Raw genomic sequence first — 19,924 nt, 5'->3', positions numbered from 1 at the left:
TATACTACACCATGACCAATCAGAGTATTCAGATGGACTGCGACTCTCTACCCTTTCCCACTCATTCCGCGCGCCCTTTACCAATATGGCTGTGGACGCGAGGCACTCTGGGATTCGTAGTCCGGCTCTCGCGTGTCTCCTCTTACCTCAGAGGGGCACGCTCGGGGCGTTTTCTATGGCTCCTGGGAGTTGTAGTTCTTTGACCTATCTCGGCCCCCTCCTGTTTCCGGTGCCGTCACGGGATAGAGCAGTCGGTGACAGTCCCGAGGGCCCCCGCCCCGCGCCCATGGCCGATCCGGATCGTGAGTCGGGTGCCCTGGTGGGAGGGTCGGGCCGCGCCGGGGCCTGGCTGAGGGCTGCAGGCCCCGGGGCCCGAGGGCGGGAGTGGTGGGGCAGGAGATGGGGACTGCATGGAGGGGAATGAGGTTCAGGGAGCCGTTGTGATACATATTGCTAGATTGGTGGGTTTCTGGGTCGCGAGGTTTTAAGGGTCCGTTTGCCATGTCCCCTAAGTTACTAATGATAGCGTGTGTCTCGCACCTTAGTTGCTAAGGACCCTTGTTACTAGGGACTTAAGAATACCGCTGTCCGGGTTGCTAAGGGTACCTGGTTGTTAGTGGGAACTGTAGGGTGCTAGGGGACCCCTAGTGTCCCCTCCTATCTCTTCCTTTTCTAAACCTACCATCTCGCCCTTCCGTTCCACCCCCACCACCTCTTCTTGCAAACCTGCCTCCAGGCCCAGTATCCCTTATCTTCTCTTTCTACATTTTTTCTGCTTGTAAACCTAACCCTCCCAGCACACACTCACAAAGTACTGTGTCCTTCCTAACTCCTCCTAAGTTTTCCTTCATGCCCTTATATGCTTTACTTTCTTTTCGCTTTCCTAAGCCTCCTTGTCCCAGCCTCTTTGTCCTTCACCAACCACCTCTCCCAGCACTCTCCACTCTAATAAGATCTGCTGTTCTTCCTTTCCCTCCCTCCGTCTACTCCCTTTTTATACCCCCACCCCGTATAACTAGGTTGGAGGGTCTTGTTGCCCCTCTCTGCACCCCAACTTGGAAGCCCTTTATTCCCCGTTAACCACTCCCTTCACCGTAACCACGTCTGCTCCCCCTCCTCCCCCAGCCTCTGACCCTGAGGAGACCCAGGCAGGGAAGGTGCAGGAGGCTCAGGTGAGATGGGGACAAGGGTGGAGGGAAGGAGAGAGATGGACTTCCCACACCCCACACCGGGGGGAGGTGGCAGAGGGGAGTCAGATACCCCAGGGCCCTCAGCTCACTGCCCCAGCCCCTCACCCCACCTCCCCTTGTGGTTCAGCTCCTGGGGGAATGGTGGATTCTGGGGCCTGTCAGAGAAGGGTGTGCGGCCTCAAGCCTAGGCCTGCCCTTGCAAACTTTCCTTTCTCCCTGCACACCCCTCCCACCCACCTTCCCTCCTGAACCTCATTCCCAGTGGGCATGGAAGAGATTTGGTTCCTGAATTCACAGATCTCACAGACGTGTGACTCGACAGTGCTCTACTGGTGATCATGAAAATAGGGCAGGGCACTTGGGGAGCATGGAGTAAACTGTGTGAGATCACACAGTTCCCAGCCAGTCCCTTCCTGGGAAGAATCCACAGGCTGATCTCAGAGTCGGACTGAGATACAGCACATGGTAGTCAGTGTAGAGTAACTTAGGATTTTCTTAGGCAAGGTGAGAAGTGGTGTCCCAGGCAGAGGGTATACTGGGGGGCATGAAAGAGTGTCATGTGTTCAGGATTCAGGTGGCTGATTACCTTGATGGTTAGCATTTACCGAGTATTTAAGCCAACTGGGTGCTCTGCTTCGTGTTTGATGGGCATCCTAGCATCCCGGGGGCAGTGGTGGAGGGGAGGGGTGCAGGTCTACTGTGGTCATTTTATAGCCAAGGAATTGGAAACTGAGTTCTTTAACAACTTGTCCTCTGTCCACTGGCTAGAAGAGCAGGGACAGGTTTGCAACCCTCGGCGCCTTGACATATTGCCTCCCAGACACTTCACTGGAAACGGGTCACAGAGGCTCCACCATCACCTTCAGCTTCCCCCTGAGACCAAGTTGCTCCCACGTGCTGGGCAGGGCCCTCGCCTCCTTCCACAGAGCTTCACTGTCTGCAGCCTGAAAGCGTGCCAGCCCACCCACAGACACGAGGTCGCGGTTCACATGTAGGGCAGAGCAGAAGCTGTGACGAGAGCGCCCCACAGATGCACGGCCGAGCCACACCAAGGGGACAAGAGCTCCCTGTCAGGCCAGGCTTCTCCCTCTCCTGGCTCCCAAAGCCTGGCCGCTGTCAGAGAAAAAGGTTTCATGTGGAAAAAGGACCCTCAGTCCCAAAGAGAGAGATCCGAGGGTGTAAATTGCAGCATTGTGCAATACAGCCAAACTGGAAACAGCCCAAACGACTGTCAGTTGATGGGTTAAATGAACTATGAACCGTACAATGCAACACTCTGTAGCTGGCGGGTCTGTGATATATTGTTTGGTGGAAAATGCGAGGCGCAGCATTGTACTGTGGGGTGACCCATTTCTGGGGAAATAATGAGTTTTCAGTTCAGTTCAGTCTCTCAGTCGTGTCCAACTCTTTGCGACCCCGTGGACTGCTGCATGCCAGGCTTCCCTGTCCATCACCAATTCAGATAAAAAAATCTGGAGTAATTACCATTGTACTGTTAATAGTGGCTATCTGGAAGGGGAGGTTGGGGTGGGGGAGGTGGGGCTGTGGGTGAGGGACTCAGGAGGCAAGCACCTTCAAGTTATACATTGTCTAATGGTCAGAGTTTTGTAAAGCTTATAGACACAATCTTAAAGCAAGGAAACCTGACTTTCCTGGTGGCTCAGACAGTAAAGAATCTGCCTGCAATGCAGGAGACCTGGGTTGGGAAGATCCCCTGGAGAAGGGCATGGCAACCCACTCCAATATTCTTGCCTGGAGAATCCTATGGACAGAGGAGCCTGGTGGGCTACAGTCCATGGGGTTGCAAAGAGTCAGACACGACTGAGGGACTTAACACATTTTTACCCAGTGGTGACCGTGAAAAATCCCAGACTTCTTGGAGCGGGCATCATGGTAAACGCCACAGATGTTTGTGATCACATGATTAAACTGGGGAAGCCAAAGAGAAAGGCCTTTGATGTGGAGGGCAAAGGGTGGACCCAGACAAGTCAACACACAGAGAGTGGGAGAGTAGATCAGAGATGGAGACTGAGACTGGGAGCTACGGTGGAGGCCGGGGCAGGGCCCCTGGAGGGACAGGCTGGCCCACGTGGAGCCCCGGGGAGGGGACATGCTCCCACAGGAGGGCAGGCGAGGGAGGCAGGAGACATCTGGCAAACACGGGGACAGAAGCCACACTGAGTTAGGGGCCCAGGGGGAGGAGCAGGTTTGGAAGAGATACTGAGGCCAGTTTGGGACACCGTGAGAGTGAGGGGTCTGGGGTCACACTTAGGGGGAGGCATCTGGGGGCTGTGGAAACCCCGGATCTGGAGACAGAAAGGTGGCATCCTCAGAAACTAGGCTGAGACCACTGGCGTGCATGGGGGAGCTGGCCCAGGGAAGGCAGACAGAGACGGGAGGGAGGGCCCGGGATGGAGTCCCAGACCCGCGATTTGGGCGCCTGGCCGAGGAGAGGAGTTGATAAAGCAGACGGAAGGGTTGGAAAGGTGGAGTGGGGGTGCTTTAAGCCAGAGGGCTGACGGCCACAGGGTGAGGACCAAGGCGTTTCTACCAGCGTTATTGACGTAGGTGGGGCAGGCTGCGGCGCAGCTGGGCAGGGCAGGGGACTGGAGGGGATATAAGTTGAGGACGTGGACAATGGGAGGTGATGAGAGCAGTAACGAGCACTTCCTGAGCACTCACCACCACTGCCGCCCCAACCAGGGCTGTTCTAAGAGCCTCACATAGGAACTCACTGCTCAAAGCCCTCCAGGTGGCCTTCCTCAGTCCTCCGAGCTCCACTTGTGAGGAGGAGCTCGGAGCCTCAGAAAAAACGCAGTCACCCACAGGAGGCCGCACTCCTCTCGAGTTGCAGAGTTGGGTTTCCAACACAGGCGGCCTGTCCCAGAGCCCACACGCGCCCCCAGCGCAGTCCCCGCTGCTCCTCACTCCCTTGGGCCCACCTCCCAGCCACAGCCTTTCCCTGGAACCCTGGTGTCATCCCCTCTTCCCCTCCCTAACCCCACTTCTGGGGCCTCGTCACCCCACCTCCACCCCTTCCAGGACTCAGATTCAGACACTGAGGCAGGAGCCACTGGCGGAGAAGCAGAGAGTGAGTATCTGCCTTGGGAGTACGGTTCTGGGGGGTGCTGGAGGGCGGTTTAAGGCAGGGATCCGGGTGTTCACCTCCACCAGGGGTGACATGCAAAGTGTGTAAGAACAGATGCAGCATTTCGGGATCCCTGGCCGGGCCAGGCATCCAACCTTTAGTCGTGGGAAGACAGGAGACCCAAGGGCTGGGCAGGGGCACTCGGGGCCTCTGTGTCCCCTTGAACAAACACCCACCAAACCGCTGTCTCTCTTCTTTTTGGCCAGTGGACTTCCTGCGGAATTTCTTCTCCCAGACTCTGGGCCTGGGCACCCAGAAGGAGCGACTCCTGGACGAACTAACCCTGGAAGGAGTGAGCCGCTACATGCAGAGCGAGCGCTGTGAGTTCCCCGCCCTGGGCCCCTTCCTGCGTGACCCCCCCTACCCCCACTTCTTCTCATGACTTCTCAACCCCAAACCATTCACAGCTTACGTCTGCAAGTCACAAGAAACCCAACTCAAACCGTCTGGTGCCAGAAAGGGAGTGTGTTGATCCTGTAACTGTTGATCCTGAAGTGTGTGGCTGGATTCAGCAACTTCTATGCTGAGCCCTTTCTTGGCTCTTCTCTGTATTGGGAGCTCCTGGCAGCTGTAAAAACAAGTTCCACCAGCCTAGCAGCTCCCACTGAAAAACAGCATCTTTCTCCCAGTGGTTCAAGCACAAGAGCAGAGATTGGCTCCTATTGGCCCAGCTTGGGTCACAGTCCTACCCCCCGAACCAATCACCATGTCTCTATTGGTCAGGCTTGTTTATTAGAGTGAAGATGCTAATAATAGTATATTATAGTAATTACCTTATAAGATTATGGAATAGACTCTTCCCCCAGGTATCCCCATGGCTTCCTTCCTTCTCTTTGGGACCACATGGACTGTAGCCTGCCAGGCTCCTCTGGCCATGGGATTCTCCGGGCAAGAATACTGGAGTGGGTTGCCATGCCCTTCTCCAGGGGATCTTCCTGAGCCAGGGATCAAACCCTCATCTCCTGCATTGCAGGCAGACTCTTTACCATCTGAGCCACCAAGGAAGCCCCAGGATTATGAAGAGGGATTACATAAATTCATAGATAAATGCCTGAAACAGAGCAAGCGTTGCCTAAGTGTTCCCAGTGACGATTCTTATAGGAGGCTTGTTCCTAGTGTGGTGTAGAGATCTTTTTACCTGGTCACTGGGTAATTTATATTTCTTGCCTCGAGTTGAGGTCACCAGAGTCTGAGAAACCCAGCCCTAAGCAGCCCTTGACTAGAACAATCGACCCTTTGAGGGTCCTGAGCAGCCTTCTGTTGAGGACGTCTCCTGCAGTTTCCCTGTCCTCTAGCTGCTGCCATCTCTCCTCAGGCAGCCAGGCCGGACGCCCTGAGCCCCCCTCTCCTGGAGCGGCGGCCTTCAGCCATCTCCTGCCTTTGTTGTTGTCATTTAGTCAAATCATGTCCGACTATTTTGCAATGCCACGGATTGTAGCCCGCCAGGCTCCTCTGTCCATAGGATTTCCCAGGCAAGAATATTGGAGTCAGTTGCCCTTTCCTTCTCCAGGGGATCTTCCTGACCCAGGGATCGAGCCCTCATTGGCAGGTGGATTCTTTACCATGGAGCTACTCAGGAAGCCCCATCTTCTGGCTTGGGTGGGCCCCAAAGAGAATACAGGCAATGGCTACAAAGCTTTCGTTCCGTCCGTCCTCCTGCACCTGGGTTTTAGAATAATTGATGGTGCCTGTGAGGGGATAGTAATAACTAATAACAATGAGTTGGGCTCTCAGCTTTTGCCAGGCACTGGGCTATGCACTTGACAGGCGTCCCCTCATATGATCTTCACAGGAGACCTGTGCGGAGTCAGCTGGGCAGAGGAGGAAACTGAGACACAGAGAGGTTGTAACCTGGTGCGGGGTTACACAGCTGGCGAGAGGCAGTCAGGGCTCCTGAATCTAGAGTGCACACTCACTCCCTTCCACTGGGTCTGCCAGGCCTGGTCCGATGGCATCCTGACACTCCAGAGGCCCTCACACTCGTGTGTATCCATCAGCCGACTGACAGATGCCAAGGGTGCTGCACGGCAGGGCTGCCAGCCAGCCACCAGAGAGGCAGTCAGGCTATTTCTGTATAGCCCTGCATGCTTGTGAAATGATTCCACCTCTCCCCTCCCACATCTTCCTATCTTTTCCAAAAGCTGGTGACATTGGGGGAACAAAGTGTTTATAGGGATACGAATCACGGGTCTGAAGAAGTTGAGTACTAGTGTCTCGAAGAATCATTAGTGCTCGGCATTGATCTCAGCTTCACAGGAGAGAATTCCTTCTCTCAACAGCCCCCACAAGGCCAGTGCGGTGATTGTGCCCATTTTACAGAGCAGGAAGCTAAAGCCCAGCGTGGCGATCTGAACTAAGACCCACCCCTGCCCCACCCCCTCCGCAACTCTGCTGGTGCACAGGAAAGCCGGGATTGGAAGCCTTTATCCACTCTGCTGCTCACTGGGTGTGAGCTGAGAATGGCCCAGCTTGGAACCTCACTTAAAAATTAATTGACTTCTGGTGGCTAACATGCATTTGATTATAGAGGGAAGGAATAGGATGGAGGAATGTGTATCATATGCTGGAAATAGATGGCTGTCCAATATTGTGTCCAGAAGATAAAGAGGTGGCCAGAGATTTTTTTTCACAATAACATGCAGCACTTCCAGGGGAACACACCCTCCCAGCCTTCTCCCTAAGAGCTACCTCTCACTAAGATCTCTTGTGTTTGTCTAGATCTAGCTAGGAGGAGAAATTTCTCTCCAAATGGCCTTGTCATGAATCTTACTACACTGGTGTCATCTTAACCAATGGACTCTTTGACCCCATGCTGGCTCTTCCCTCAGTCAGCTGTCTGACCCCTTCCCCTGTCTAAGCCTCAGTTTCCTCATCTGTAAAATGGGAATGTTAACACCACCCACCTTGAGATGGCTGGGAGACCCATTCAGGGATCTGAAGTGCTCGCCGCAGGGCCTGGCACAGAGTAAATGGCTTCAGAGACTGTGATAGGTGAAATTACTTAAAGGTAAGAACGGGAAGGGGAAACATTGCTCTTTTTTTTTTAAACTTTACTTTCTTAATCATTATATTCAGTCTATGATAATATATCTGATTATTAGACAGCAGTGCCACTAATAAGTTTTTTAAGTTGTCAGAAATCAATTGTAAACATCAATCAGCTCAGTACTTAATTTATGGCAAAGACAACTCTCTTAAGATAAATGGTTCATATTTTGGAGCAATGTTTGATGTTCAAAGCAACAATAAACAAATATAAGTTGAAAAAGAGAAAAGCACACACTGCCTAAACTCTCCTCCTCCAGGTCGCAGGGTCATCTGTTTGGTGGGAGCTGGAATCTCCACTTGTAAGTGCTCCCCTCCCCCAAAAGCCACTTCCTGCGAGGGCCTGGGGAGGAGCTGTGTTGGGGGGTGTGAAAGAAAAGGGGCCAGAGTCCCTTATTGATTACTCCTCCTCCCCCAGCCGCAGGCATCCCTGACTTTCGGTCCCCAAACACGGGCCTCTATGCCAACCTGGAGAAATATCGTCTTCCCTACCCGGAGGCCATCTTTGAAATCAGCTACTTCAAGGTACGTGTCACACAGGGAGGAGGGTCTATAGTGATGGGGGTGGACAGGGCCTCCTGGCTCCTGCTCACATCTCACCAGGGGCATGTGGGTGCCCACCTGCCCTCCGGCTCTCTCTCCCACAGAAACATCCAGAGCCCTTCTTTGCTCTCGCCAAGGAACTCTATCCTGGGCAGTTCAAGGTGAGCTCTTTTTTGTGGAAGTGGGGACAGGAAAAATTGGGGGCCAGCAGGCATGGGAAGGACCCCTTCAGGGCCCTTTAGACAGATATCCTACAACCATTAAATACATGGGCCCTGGTGGCCTAATCTTTAGGATTCTGGGTTTTCACTGCCATGGCCCAGGTTCAATCCCTGGTCAGGAAACTGAGATCCTGCAAGCCTTGAAGCAAAGTAAAAAACAAAACAAAACAGCGTGGGCTTTGGGCCCAGACCACCTGAGTCCAAGTCCTGTTCTCTCATTTCCTGCTCTTGTGTCCTTGGACCTCAGTTTTCCCATCTGTAAAAATGGAGCAGATGATAGTCCATGAAAAGAAATACTGTGAGGCTTAAATGAGCTAATGATACATGTAAGAGCCCAGACTGGAGCCAGGCTGCTTCTGTGCTAACCCCAACTCCACAGTTTGTGTGACTCTGGCCAGACAGTCACCCTCCCTGATCCTCAGTTCCCTACCTGTGAAATGGGGATAATGAAGGTCTGTGCCTCATGGTATGAAGATTCCATGAGGAGAAACAGGTCTGGAACAGTTCCTGGCACAGGGCGGTGTGCATTCAGCATTGCCATGCTTGCTTCCCTCCAGCCCACCATCTGCCACTACTTCATCCGCCTGCTGAAGGAAAAAGGACTGCTCCTGCGCTGCTACACACAGGTAGGCAGGACCTTGGGCATCCTGGGAGGAAGAGGCCGGGCGGGAGGGGTCAGGAGCTCAGGCCGCAGCCTCTCTGTTGTGTGACTTGCAGTGAGTCACATCCCCTCTCTCAGCCTTAAGTTTCCCTTTCTATGAAACAGAGGCCAGGGACTTCCCTGGCAATCCAGTGGTTACGACCCCATGCTGCTTCCAATGCAGGGGACACAGGTTTGATCCCTGTTCAGGGAACAAGGATTCCACACGCCCCACAGGATGGGTGAAAAAAAAAAGCAGAGGCCAGAACCACTTCACCCTCTCAGGCCTGTGGTAACATGGCAGTGACCTCCCTCAGGGCCACCCCATGAGTACTGAGAAAGGACCCCTTCTCTGAGCAGACACCTTTGGCACCATATTTTTTTGGGTTTTCCATCAGGTGATCTGAAGTGACTTGGTTTAGCATCATCACTGAAGCGTTAAAGTGTTAGTCGCTCAGTCGTGTCTGACTCTTTGTGACCCCATGGACTGTAGCCCACCAGGCTTCTCTGTCCATGGGATTTCTCAGGCAGGAATACTGGAGTGGATTGCCATTTCCTTCTCCAGGGGATCTTCCCCATCCAGGGATTGAACCCAGGTCTCCCACGTTGCAGGCAGATTCTTTACCATCTGAGGCATCAGGGAAGCCCAACACGTTCGCTGCACCCTGAAATTTTCCAGTTGGTGGCTATAGAGTCTTAAGAAAGGGCACCTTCTTCTAATTTGCACAAAGGCCTTGTGTGGGCCATGGGCCACGGCTTATGTATGTCAGGCACTTAGCTGAGGGCCTCACCCAGAAGTCCTCAGGTAAGGACAGCTCACATTCTTGGCTTCCTAGTTGGTGAGACTTTTGGGGTCTCGCGCGCCCAATAGTGAAAAGTGTCCCTCTACTTTTGTTTTATAAATACGTGTTGAATTACATGATCTACTAGAGCAGTGATACCATGCCTGCTCTAATTCATATCTCAGAACCCAAATTTATAAAATAGAGAGAGAACCCATGGATAGAAGTAGGTGTTCTATTATTTTCTTCCTGGCCTGGCAGTCTGGAGCCTGCAGCCTCAGAATCTGCCACCAGAGGGAGGATGAAGTCTTTTTGTTCAGGTCCAGAATTCTCAGAAGGGGGCAAGTACTCCCACCTAGGGCTGGTGGGGGTTGAGGGGGAGCCCCAGCTAAGGATAAACTTGACCTTTCTTCTCAGAGAGTCAGTTTTATCCATGGAATACACTCAGACATGATACAAACAGCTCACCTGAAGCCAAGCACCTTCTGTGTGATTTCATGAAATCTTCACCACGGCCCTGCTGTCAATCCTGTTCGTCAGCTTCTGTCCCGGTGTTTACGAGTGCCAACCAGTGCCAGGCCCTGAAGGCAGTAGACAGAAGGAGCAGACATCCCTGTTCTCCTGGAGCTGACACTCTAAGGTGGGGAGGGACAGTAGACAAGAAGGATGAGTCGAGTATCTCGTCTGTTTAATGCTGAGATGTCTGTGGAGCACTGGGCTGAGCAGAGAAGGGGAATAAGAAGTTCTGTGTGTGAGTGGGGAGAAGGGTGTTGTTGTGAACAATAAGTCAGGAAAGGCCTCATGGAGAAAAGGGACATTTAAACAAAGACTTGAGGGAGGGAGTCATGGGATCATCTCAGGGAGAGAGGCAAAGGGAACAGCCAGTGCAAAGGCCCTGAGGTGAGGCTGCACTTGGCGTGTTCAAATAGCTGGATCTGAGTGAGCGAGGAGGACAGTAGTAGGAAAGGACAGGAGATGAGGTCAGGAGGTGACAGGTGGACCATGTGGGCATTTGGGGGCCACTGGGAGGGCTTTATCTTTTCCCTGGTGGGAGATGGAACCACAGGAGGGCTCTGGGCAGGGCCGAGACGTGACCTGCCCCAGGTGTTCACAGGGTCCCTCTGGCTGCATGTGGAGGGCAGACTGTGGGAGGGAGCAATGGGGGTAGGGGGTGGATACAGAGGCCAGGAAGGGGGCTGCAGTGATGGTCCAAGCAGGAGAGGATGGAGGCTGGGCCGGGGAGGGGGCTGTCCAAGGGGAGAAGTGGGTGACTTGTGAACCCGTTTTGAAGGTGGAGCCAACAGGACTTGCTGTTGGTTTGAATGAACGGTTCTTGAGAGGAGGAGAGTCAGGGATGGCCGGACATCTCTCAGCCTAAGCACCTGCTGTCTTTTACTGAGATGGTGGGATGTGCAGGCGTTGGGGGCAGAGGAGGAGTTTGGTTGAAGGCACGTCGAGGTTGAGATGCCCATTAGACAGCCACATGGTGCTGTAGGCAGATAGACAGCCAGACACTAAGGCATCTGGACTCAAGCTGGAGACCAAGGGAGACCAGGAGATCACAGGGGTCCCAGCACGAGAAACACAGGCCCAGGACCACGTGGTTCATCCCGGATGCTCAGAGGGCTGACTCCCCACCTCCATATGAGGCGCCCCCCTCCCCTGCCCCAAACCACAAAAGCACACCAGATGCAGGGTATTTTTACATGAAAGCCAACATGAATATGTTCTGGGGTCAGTGTGAAATGTGGTGGCATTTCCCCTTATAATACTTCACGCACAGATTTAAGTCTACATATATATTCACACTGGTGCATTACATTACACACAGGTGGAAACATTTTTTCCACTCTCATGTTTCATGTAGCCATTCTTTTTTTTAACTCCTCCTCACCCTCTTCTTCAACCTCAGCCACTTTTTGAGTCATCGACCTAGTTTTCTGCAACATACTGTCTTCATGTCTTCCTGAATTGTGACGATGTAGCACTTTTGAAGCATGCTATTTTTATCTCAAGACACAAGTATCCATTCAAACAGAACAGTTGTCTCCTTCAGTCAAGTCCCTGTGATCTCCACTCTTTTAAATCTATATCCGTGGCATTCACATTATACATTGGATTTATACTCAGCTTTCTTTCCCTTAAGCCCTTATCTAGAAGACCCTTCCTTATACTCAGCCACATAGCAGCTTCATGCTTTTTATTAATTTAAAAATAAATTTCCCGTTTATAGCAGAGAAGCCTTTTTTTTTTTTTTTTTTTTTTTGGCTGTGCTGGGTCTTCATTGCTGCACAGGCTTTTCTCCAGTTGCAGCAAGCAGGGGCTGCTCTCTAGTTGCAGTGCATAGGCTTCTCGTTGCTGTGACTTCTCCTGTTGGGGAGCACAGACTTTAGGGGCTTTGTGTGGGCTTCAGTAGTTGTTCAGTTGTCCCTAGTTGTCCCTTGGCATGTGAGATCTTCCCCAGGGATCAAACTCACATCTGCATCAGCACACGAATATTTTAACACTGAGCTACTGGAGAAGCACAATTCATGCTTTTGAAAAGCATGTCAGAGACGTGATGTCTTGAAACCGAAAGTGAGCTAAGGTTTGACAATCAAAAGAGATTGCAGATGAAAACTCAGACTTCAGGCTCCTCTTGCAGATCTGGAAGAGCTGGGTGCACCCTGGGTGGCTTTCTGGGATGGGTGGAGCAGGGAGCAGTTGACTAGAGCTGAATGGCCCACCTCCTCACCACACCCTGTTCCCTGCCTGGCACTGAGGCCAGACGCCGGCTGCTCTGTGTCTCCATGCGGTCACTGCTGCTTGTCCTTTATATGGAGCCCCTTGGGCCGTATTCCCCAGCCCCAGCTTCCTCTCTGGAGGCCACTACTGCTGCCTGCTTCTTGGGTTTCCTTTGAAAATAGTCCACACTTAGGCAAGCAAACACACAAATTCATATGTTGATTTTTTCCACAATGTACACAGGGCCTTCTAACATCTTGAAGAGATTTCCTTCATACCAGTACATACGGGTCAGCCACGTCATTTTTTTTTTTTAAAGATAGATTTTTTTTTTCAATATTTATTTGTTTTTTGGCTGTGCTGAGTCTTTGTTGCTACATGCGGGCTTTCTCTAGTTGCCGTGAGCAGGGGCTACTCTTCATTGGTTGCACTCTAGTTGAAGAGTGCATTCTAGTTGCACTCTTCATTGTGGTGCCAAGGCTTCTCCATGTGGTGGCTTCAGTAGTTGTGGTGCGTGGGCTCTAGAGCACAGGCTCAGTAGTTGTGACACATGGGCTTAGTGGCCCCAAGGCATGTGGAATCTTCCCAGCCCAGGGATCGAACTCATGTCCCCTGCATTGTCAGCAGATGCTTAACCACTAGAACACTCAGGAAGTCTGGGCACATTCTTTTTTCTTTTTGGCTGTGCTCACAGCTTGCAAGATCTTAGTTCCCCAACCAGGGATCGAACCCAGGCCATGGCAGTGAAAGGGCCAAGTCCTAAGCACTGGACTACCAGGGAACTCCCCAGCCACATTCGTTTTTGTTTATTTGTGGGTGCCCCATCACAAGTGGCATCAAGGGACTTCCCTGGTGGTCCAGTGGCTGACTCCAAGCTCCCATTGCAGGGAGCCCAGGTTCTATCCCTGGTCAGAGAACAAAATCCTGCGTGCCACAACCAAAGGTCCTGCATGCAGCAACGAAGATCAAAGATCCCTCGTGCCACGACCTGGTGCAACCAAATAAATAATTTCTTTTAAGGGGCATCAAAAGGTACCACAGAGGCACGTAGGTAGTCCTTTGATATGCCGTTTAGTTATTTGCATGAGTAGTACTGAGTAGTGTTAGTTGCTCAGTCATGTCCAACTCTCTGCAATCCCATGCACGGACTGTAGCCCACCAGGCTCCTCTGTCCATGGGATTCTCCAGGCAAGAATAGTGGAGTGGGTTGCCATTCCTTTCTCCAGGGGAATCTTCCCCACCCAGCCATCGAAACCAGGTCTCCACCTTCTTTACCATCCGAGCACCAGGGAAGCCCAGTTATCTGCATACACACTGCTTACTCGCGTGTGAGGAAGTCGGCAAACTAAGTCCAGGAACAAAGGCAAAACTAGCATTTCTACTAGGCTGGGGCAAGAGAAAGCTGCAGAAAGTCTGGAAACAGAGACTCTTGTCTGCATGTTTTGGGGGTAAACTGATGGCTGACTGGAAGCAGAGAGGGCAGTTGGAAATGGAATGGTGGTTCGCAGAGTCTCTGGGAAACCTTATTGGGTCAGCTGTGGACTACACGTTCCTGGCCATCTCTGTAACATCTGCTAGGTCCTCCAGAAGCACCTGCCTCATTGGCATTCCTCATGGGCAAACAAAAGCTGCTCCAAAATGGCTGGAGAAACCACAAATGTGAAAGAGACAAATATCCTTGTGTGTTGACTAAGGAAAGTCATTCTGTCTGAAAAGAATACAAGTTAATATACTATCTATGCAGCAGATCACAGTAAGAAACCCGACTGTTAAATAGGAAAACTGTAATTAAAACTCAAAAAAACTTCCTGATTCATTGATTTGTGTTAATGTCTGGCCAAGCCTGCCACAGACAGCTGTGCAGGTTGGGCACTGCACAAGGACGCCGTATCTGAGAGGGCTGTGTTTACAGTAGAGACACTGAAGATTAGTACATTTATTTCACCAAATTTCTGGCCGGTGCCACTGGAGTGTCTGGTTCTAACAAAACAAATTTTCCACAAAAGGGAAGGAAAATGACCTGATTTTGCAGAAAAACACCAGGGCTGGTTGGTGGCAGTGGCTTGGGTTCATAGGCATTTGAGTTTGAGCCCCTGACTTGAAGCGTCCATGACTGACTTTTCAGAGGCACCATCAGGGGGAACCAAAGAGTTTTAGACACACCTCTGTCCCTTGCCTCTCCCCTCCTCTCTTCTCAGCCTATCCCACTTGCCTCTCTCAGCTGCAGTCCCCTGCTCTGTCTTCTGACCCCTGGGAGGGGAAGGTGGTTCACTCCTGACCCTCTCCCCTCCGTGTCTCCCTCCAGAACATAGACACCCTGGAGCGAGTGGCTGGGCTGGAGCCCGAAGACCTGGTGGAGGCCCACGGCACCTTCTACACGTCCCACTGCATCAGCTCAGGCTGCCGGCAGGAGTACTCACTAAGCTGGATGAAAGGTGAGGGGCTGGAGGTTACCCCCGAGGGCAGGCTTCATGTCCCCTGTCTGCTCCTCAGCACCAGGGAAAGGGTCTCCATACACACACACCAGCTCTGTCCTACACAGTTCTGCAGCTCTTCCTTTCTCTCTTTTTTTTAAATATATTTGTTTATTTATTTGGCTGTGCCAGGTTTCAATCGGGGCATACAGGATCTTTAACCTTTATTATAGCATGTGGGGGTCTTTAGTTGGGGCACGTGGGATCTAGTTCCCTGACCAGGAATCAAACCCAGGCCTCCTGCATTGGGAGTGTGGAGTCTCAGTCACTGGACTGCCAGGGAAGTCCCTGCGGCTCTTTTTAGCAGGTAACGGCAGCCCCTAAAGATGTGAGGTGGCAGTGGGGGTTCTCTGCTCCAACCCCATCTCATAGCCAGGGATGCATGCTCCAGACACAGCAACGTGTGTTAGCATACTGGCCTCCACATGGTCATGCAGCCTGTTGCATGAGGTCATGAAACCCTAGCCCTTTGTCCTTTGGGTGCTCTGACCCCTTCTTACATGAGGGCCTCATCCAGGCCAACACAACTACATTCTAAGAAGAGCAGAAGTATCTAGGAGAACTTTCTGTGGTGAGGGGCATGTTCTATATATATCTTCACTGTCCAACATAGCAGCCATCTGCTCCATGAGGCAATTGAGCTCTTATAATGTGGCTAAAATGACCAAGGAACCGAATCTCTAACTTTCTTCAGCTTGTATTAATTAAAATGTAAAAGCCACATGTGGCTCTAACCACCATATTGAACAGCACTGCCCCAGAGACACAGGGTTCAACCAGCCCATTAGCCGGATTCAGGTGAGTAGAGCCCATGACATGTGAAGCTGCCCACAGCGCTGGTATGAAGGCTGGGTGGGGGCTGTCTCTAAGGGAAGAGACTCCAGGGCTTGCTAAAGTCATTGTCCCTGTTCATGTGAGGGCAGAGTGTCCAAAAAGAGAAGAAGAAGAAGAAAAAGAAAAGAAAAAAACAACCCAGTCAATCCACATTTCTAGAATGCCAGTGAGAGTTGATTTCTGGTATCCATTGTGCTAATTAAGAAGCCACTTATTTCATCCATGCAGACCCATTTCTGACCTTCTTTATGCTGATTTCACAAAGCCTCTGGTGTCCATGTGGACAAGGACAGCTGCAGTGCTGAGAGTAGGGCTTTTGGAGTGTAGCCCTTCTGACAAAATGCCAGCTGACTGCCCCTGGGGCAAGGGTTCCTGAATAGCCCAAGTACAAGCAGCTGGGGGTCGTGTACAATTAACATTACCCCATTATGTGTCCCTTGCAGCAGTGACAGAGCATCACCCACGAAATATCATGAGCTGTCAATGCAGAAATATTTTAAAGTAAATGGCAGACCTTAACACATTGCTCTATATAAATACTGAAGGAATGAGTGAATATCTGAATGAACAAGCTAGGATTCTGTGGGTTGCAAGTGACAGAGGCCTTTGCAGCTTTGATCAATAGGCAATGAGGAGGAGGATTGTCATAGCATGTGTGTGTGTTGGGGGGAGGGGGTCTGTCACTGAGCCTAAGAGTGGGAAGCACCTGGACCTAAGGTTTTGTCCCCATCCCAGGATTATCTGCATAATTCTTCCCTCTCTGACCTAGCACCCACCAGGTCTCTCTGACCTGACCCATGATGGAAGTAGGGCTGCCCTCAAGGACCCATGGGAAGGGCTTCCCCGGTGGCTCAGTGGTAAAGAATCCACCTGCCAGTGCAGGAGACATAAGTTTGATCTCTGATCTGGGAAGATCCCACATGCTGTGGAGCAACTAAGCCCATGTGTGCACCACAACTATTGAGCCTGTGCTGTGGAGTCCGGCAGCCTCAACTACTGAAGCCCATGCGCCCTAGAACCCATGCTCCAAGAAAAGCCACCTCAATGAGAAGCTCGTGCACCGCAACTAGAGAGTAGCCCCCACTCGCCGAAACTAGAGAAAAGCCCGTGTAGCAATGAAGACCCAGCACGGCCAAAAATCAATAAAGAAAAAAAGACCCATGGGAAGAACTTCACTCCCAAGTCCAGATTCCCCAAGTTGGGGGTTGGCAGAACCCAGTTGCCCCTTTTGGGGACAAGTGTCTGCTTATTTGTTTGTTCTTTCATGTAATAGCTGTGGACTGCTGCTGGGAGGAGGTCCTTCCTGGGCAGGGCAAATGCCCCAGGAGGCTCCCCCATGACTGAGATGTGTTTGTATTCACAATGAAGGGGGTGGCGTGGGCAGGCTGCAGCCCCAACCCAGAGCCTCTTACATCCTCCTCCTCCTCCCCTTCCCCACGCCCAGAGAAGATCTTCTCCGAGGTGACTCCCAAGTGTGAGAAATGTCAGAGCGTGGTGAAGCCTGGTGAGCCTTGGGGCCTGGGACCAACCGAGGTAGATGTGGGCTGGGACCCTGCACACCCGCTAACCCCTTCCCAAGAAGGCCACACTCCCCATCCATCCACCCCACCCTGGTCACCCTCTCTCCCTAACTAGGGGAGGGGGTGCCATAGCCCCCTGGCCTATTCCCCACTGCCCCGTCCACACTCCCGCCCCAGCCCTGGGGTCCGCCTTCTCCTGCCCGTTCTCTCTCCACTCCCTGTCTCTGTCTGCCGCTTTTTCACCATCTCTTTCTGTCCCCGTGTCTGTCTGTCCATCGGTCTCCCCCTCAGATATCGTGTTCTTCGGCGAGAACCTCCCAGCGCGTTTCTTCTCCTGCATGCAGTCAGTAAGTGTCCCGGCCGCCCCATCTCAGCCCACACGGGGGCAGCCTAGGTCCTGCCCTGTGGCAGGTGGCTTCCCCAAATAGCTGCGGGTGGGCTTGCAGTGGGGGGCGGGGGCCAGCAGCCGACCTCACTGGCCACTCCCGCTTCATAGGACTTCCTGAAGGTGGACCTCCTTATCATCATGGGCACCTCCCTGCAGGTGCAGCCCTTCGCGTCCCTCATCGGCAAGTAGGTTGGGGGCTGGGGCTGTGGGAGGCTGCTGGGAGGCCAGGGGAGCCGCGACAGGCCCTCACCACTCAGCTCACCATCCCCCAGGGCGCCCCTGTCGACCCCGCGCCTGCTCATCAACAAGGAGAAGACTGGCCAGGTGAGTCCTCTTCGTCCTACCCCACCACCCCCACACACGAGCCCCACGTCACCTCCCCCAGGCCCCCCGGGAACCAGGGGACAGGTCTCTGGGGAAGCCCAATACTCTGGGCCCCTCAGCTCAGACCTGGGGATCTTGGAATCCTCAGGGGTCAGATTCCAGGCTAGCTCGACTCAGGGTTCCACAGGCCTCTGGGTCAGTCACCCTTTTTTATCTTCTTTTTTGTCTATAGTAGGCCTTCGTTGCTGTACTCGGGCTCTCGCTAGTTGTGGCTAGCAGGGGTACTGTAACTGCTGTGCATGGCGGGCTTCTCTTTGCAGGGGCTTCTCCTATTCAGCGCACGGCCTCTAGGGTACGGGCTCAGTAGTTGGGGTACACGGGCTTAGTCGTCCCACAGCATGTGGGATCTTCCCAGACCAGGAATGGAACCCATGTCCCCTACATTGGCAGGCGGATTCTTAACCACTGGACCGCCAGGGAAGTCCCATTCACCCTTTTGAGGGGATGATAGAACCCCAGCTCAAAGCAACTTAAGCCAAAACAGGAACCTTGAGCTTCCTGTGACTGAGGAGTCTGGGCTCGCTGGTCCCCGGGCCGGCAGCAGTGCCATCTGGAGTCGCTGTGCCGTCTCTCAGCTCTCTTTTCAAACTGAGGTGACCTCTGTCCCAGGAGGGCTCCCTCCTGGGGACAGCTGTTTCCTCCAGCAGGCAAAAAACATACTGTGTGGCAGACACTGCTCAGCATTTTCTCTGTATTAGCCCACTGACAGTGTCATCTTAGGAGTGGGTGTGGTGATTACCCCCACTCGGCAGAGAAGGCAACTGAGGTTCAGAGAGGCCAGGCCACTTGAGTGAAGTCACAGAGCTGGGATTCAAACCCAGGCCCCCCGGCTCCGGAGTCTGTGCTCTGAGCTCCCCCTCCCCCACAGACTGACCCTTTCCTCGGGATGATGATGGCCCTTGGAGGAGGCATGGACTTTGACTCCAAGAAGGCCTACAGGTGAGGCCCGGGCCTGCAGCGGGTGAGGTGGAGCCTGGGAGGGACAGGACCCAGGTGGGCGGGAAGGCACGGAGGCAAAGGACAGGCAGAACCACTGGTGCTGGGACAAGCCTGGGAGCTTAGACTCTTCCCTCGCCCTCAGGGACGTGGCCTGGCTGGGCGACTGTGACCAGGGCTGCCTGGCCCTTGCCGACCTCCTTGGATGGAAGGTGAGGAGCTATCACCCCAGCTCACCCCGAGCCCAGTCCCTGGATCCCCCTCCCACAGGTCCTCCGACCCAATGACACATGATGACCTCTGACCTCTATGAACTTTGCCCCCTGCAGAAGGAGCTGGAGGACCTTGTTCGGAAGGAGCATGCCAGCATAGATGCCCAGTCGGGGTTGGGGGCCTCCAACCCCACTACTTCAGCTTCCCCCAGGAATTCTCCACCACCTCCCACCAAGGAGGAGCCCAGGACCACTGAGGGAGAGAAACCCCAGTGACCACTGCGTCTCCCAGGACACCCAGCCTTGGGACAGCTGAGCCCCAACCAGCCCTGGCCCTCCTCTAACTTACAGCTCTTTTCTGGGGAGCTCAGAACATTTCTTCAATGTATTAATGATTCCCTCCCAAAACTGGTGTCCCAGCACCCCTGACCTCACCAAATCTCTAACATTCTTGGGGGCAGAGGCTTGGACAGCCTGTCTCTAACAGCCCACAGCCTCTAACCACCCCTATGGCCAAGGATCAGCCCCCCTAATCTCTAACTGCTCAGGGGGCCACAGGTACCTCCAAACTGCTAACTGTCCCAGGACAAGAGCCCCAGGGCCCACACGCTCTCTACTGCTCTCAAGCGTCTGTGGCCAAGTAGATAAAACCTAACCTACCCTGGGTGGGGGGTTGTGCCCTCCATGCACCCAGTGGGGAGATCCGAGCCTCAAGGCCTCCCAGGCCTCTGCCTCCAACTCTGAAAGTGGGTGCTAGGCCCCTCTCTTGGGTTCCGCTTCCCAGGCAGGGGTGGGCAGATGGTGTTGCTTATTAGAGACGAATTAAAAACAAAAAACAACTAACGATTAGCTGTCTGGCCTCGCTGTTCTTTTCTGGGGCCCA

The 19,924-nt window shown here is 53.0% G+C and overlaps 1 protein-coding gene across 1 annotated transcript; it reads left to right on the top strand.

Moving 5' to 3' along the window:
* The first annotated feature begins 201 nt into the window (after positions 1-201).
* On the top strand, positions 202-19,905 carry SIRT2 (sirtuin 2). The gene is made up of 16 exons (XM_055551712.1): positions 202-302; positions 1,126-1,172; positions 4,233-4,281; positions 4,545-4,658; positions 7,644-7,685; positions 7,802-7,908; positions 8,031-8,087; positions 8,705-8,773; positions 14,599-14,728; positions 17,046-17,105; positions 17,413-17,468; positions 17,618-17,694; positions 17,782-17,833; positions 18,762-18,832; positions 18,975-19,041; positions 19,159-19,905. The coding sequence occupies exons 1-16, from the start codon at positions 287-289 to the stop codon at positions 19,315-19,317; spliced, it is 1,173 nt and encodes a 390-aa protein (XP_055407687.1). The 5' UTR covers positions 202-286; the 3' UTR covers positions 19,318-19,905.
* The last annotated feature ends 19 nt before the right edge of the window (positions 19,906-19,924 follow it).

The sequence above is a fragment of the Bubalus kerabau genome, chromosome 17 (genome assembly GCF_029407905.1).
Source record: "Bubalus kerabau isolate K-KA32 ecotype Philippines breed swamp buffalo chromosome 17, PCC_UOA_SB_1v2, whole genome shotgun sequence".
Lineage (NCBI taxonomy): Eukaryota > Metazoa > Chordata > Mammalia > Artiodactyla > Bovidae > Bubalus > Bubalus kerabau.
Note: the sequence above shows the minus strand (reverse complement) of the source record. Positions and strands in the feature narration are given on the sequence as shown.

Coding starts and splice junctions, on each gene's coding strand:
- SIRT2 (XM_055551712.1), top strand. Junction 8,088..8,704: donor TCTATCCTGGGCAGTTCAAG/GTGAGCTCTTTT, acceptor GCTTCCCTCCAG/CCCACCATCTGCCACTACTT. Junction 17,834..18,761: donor ACAAGGAGAAGACTGGCCAG/GTGAGTCCTCTT, acceptor CCTCCCCCACAG/ACTGACCCTTTCCTCGGGAT.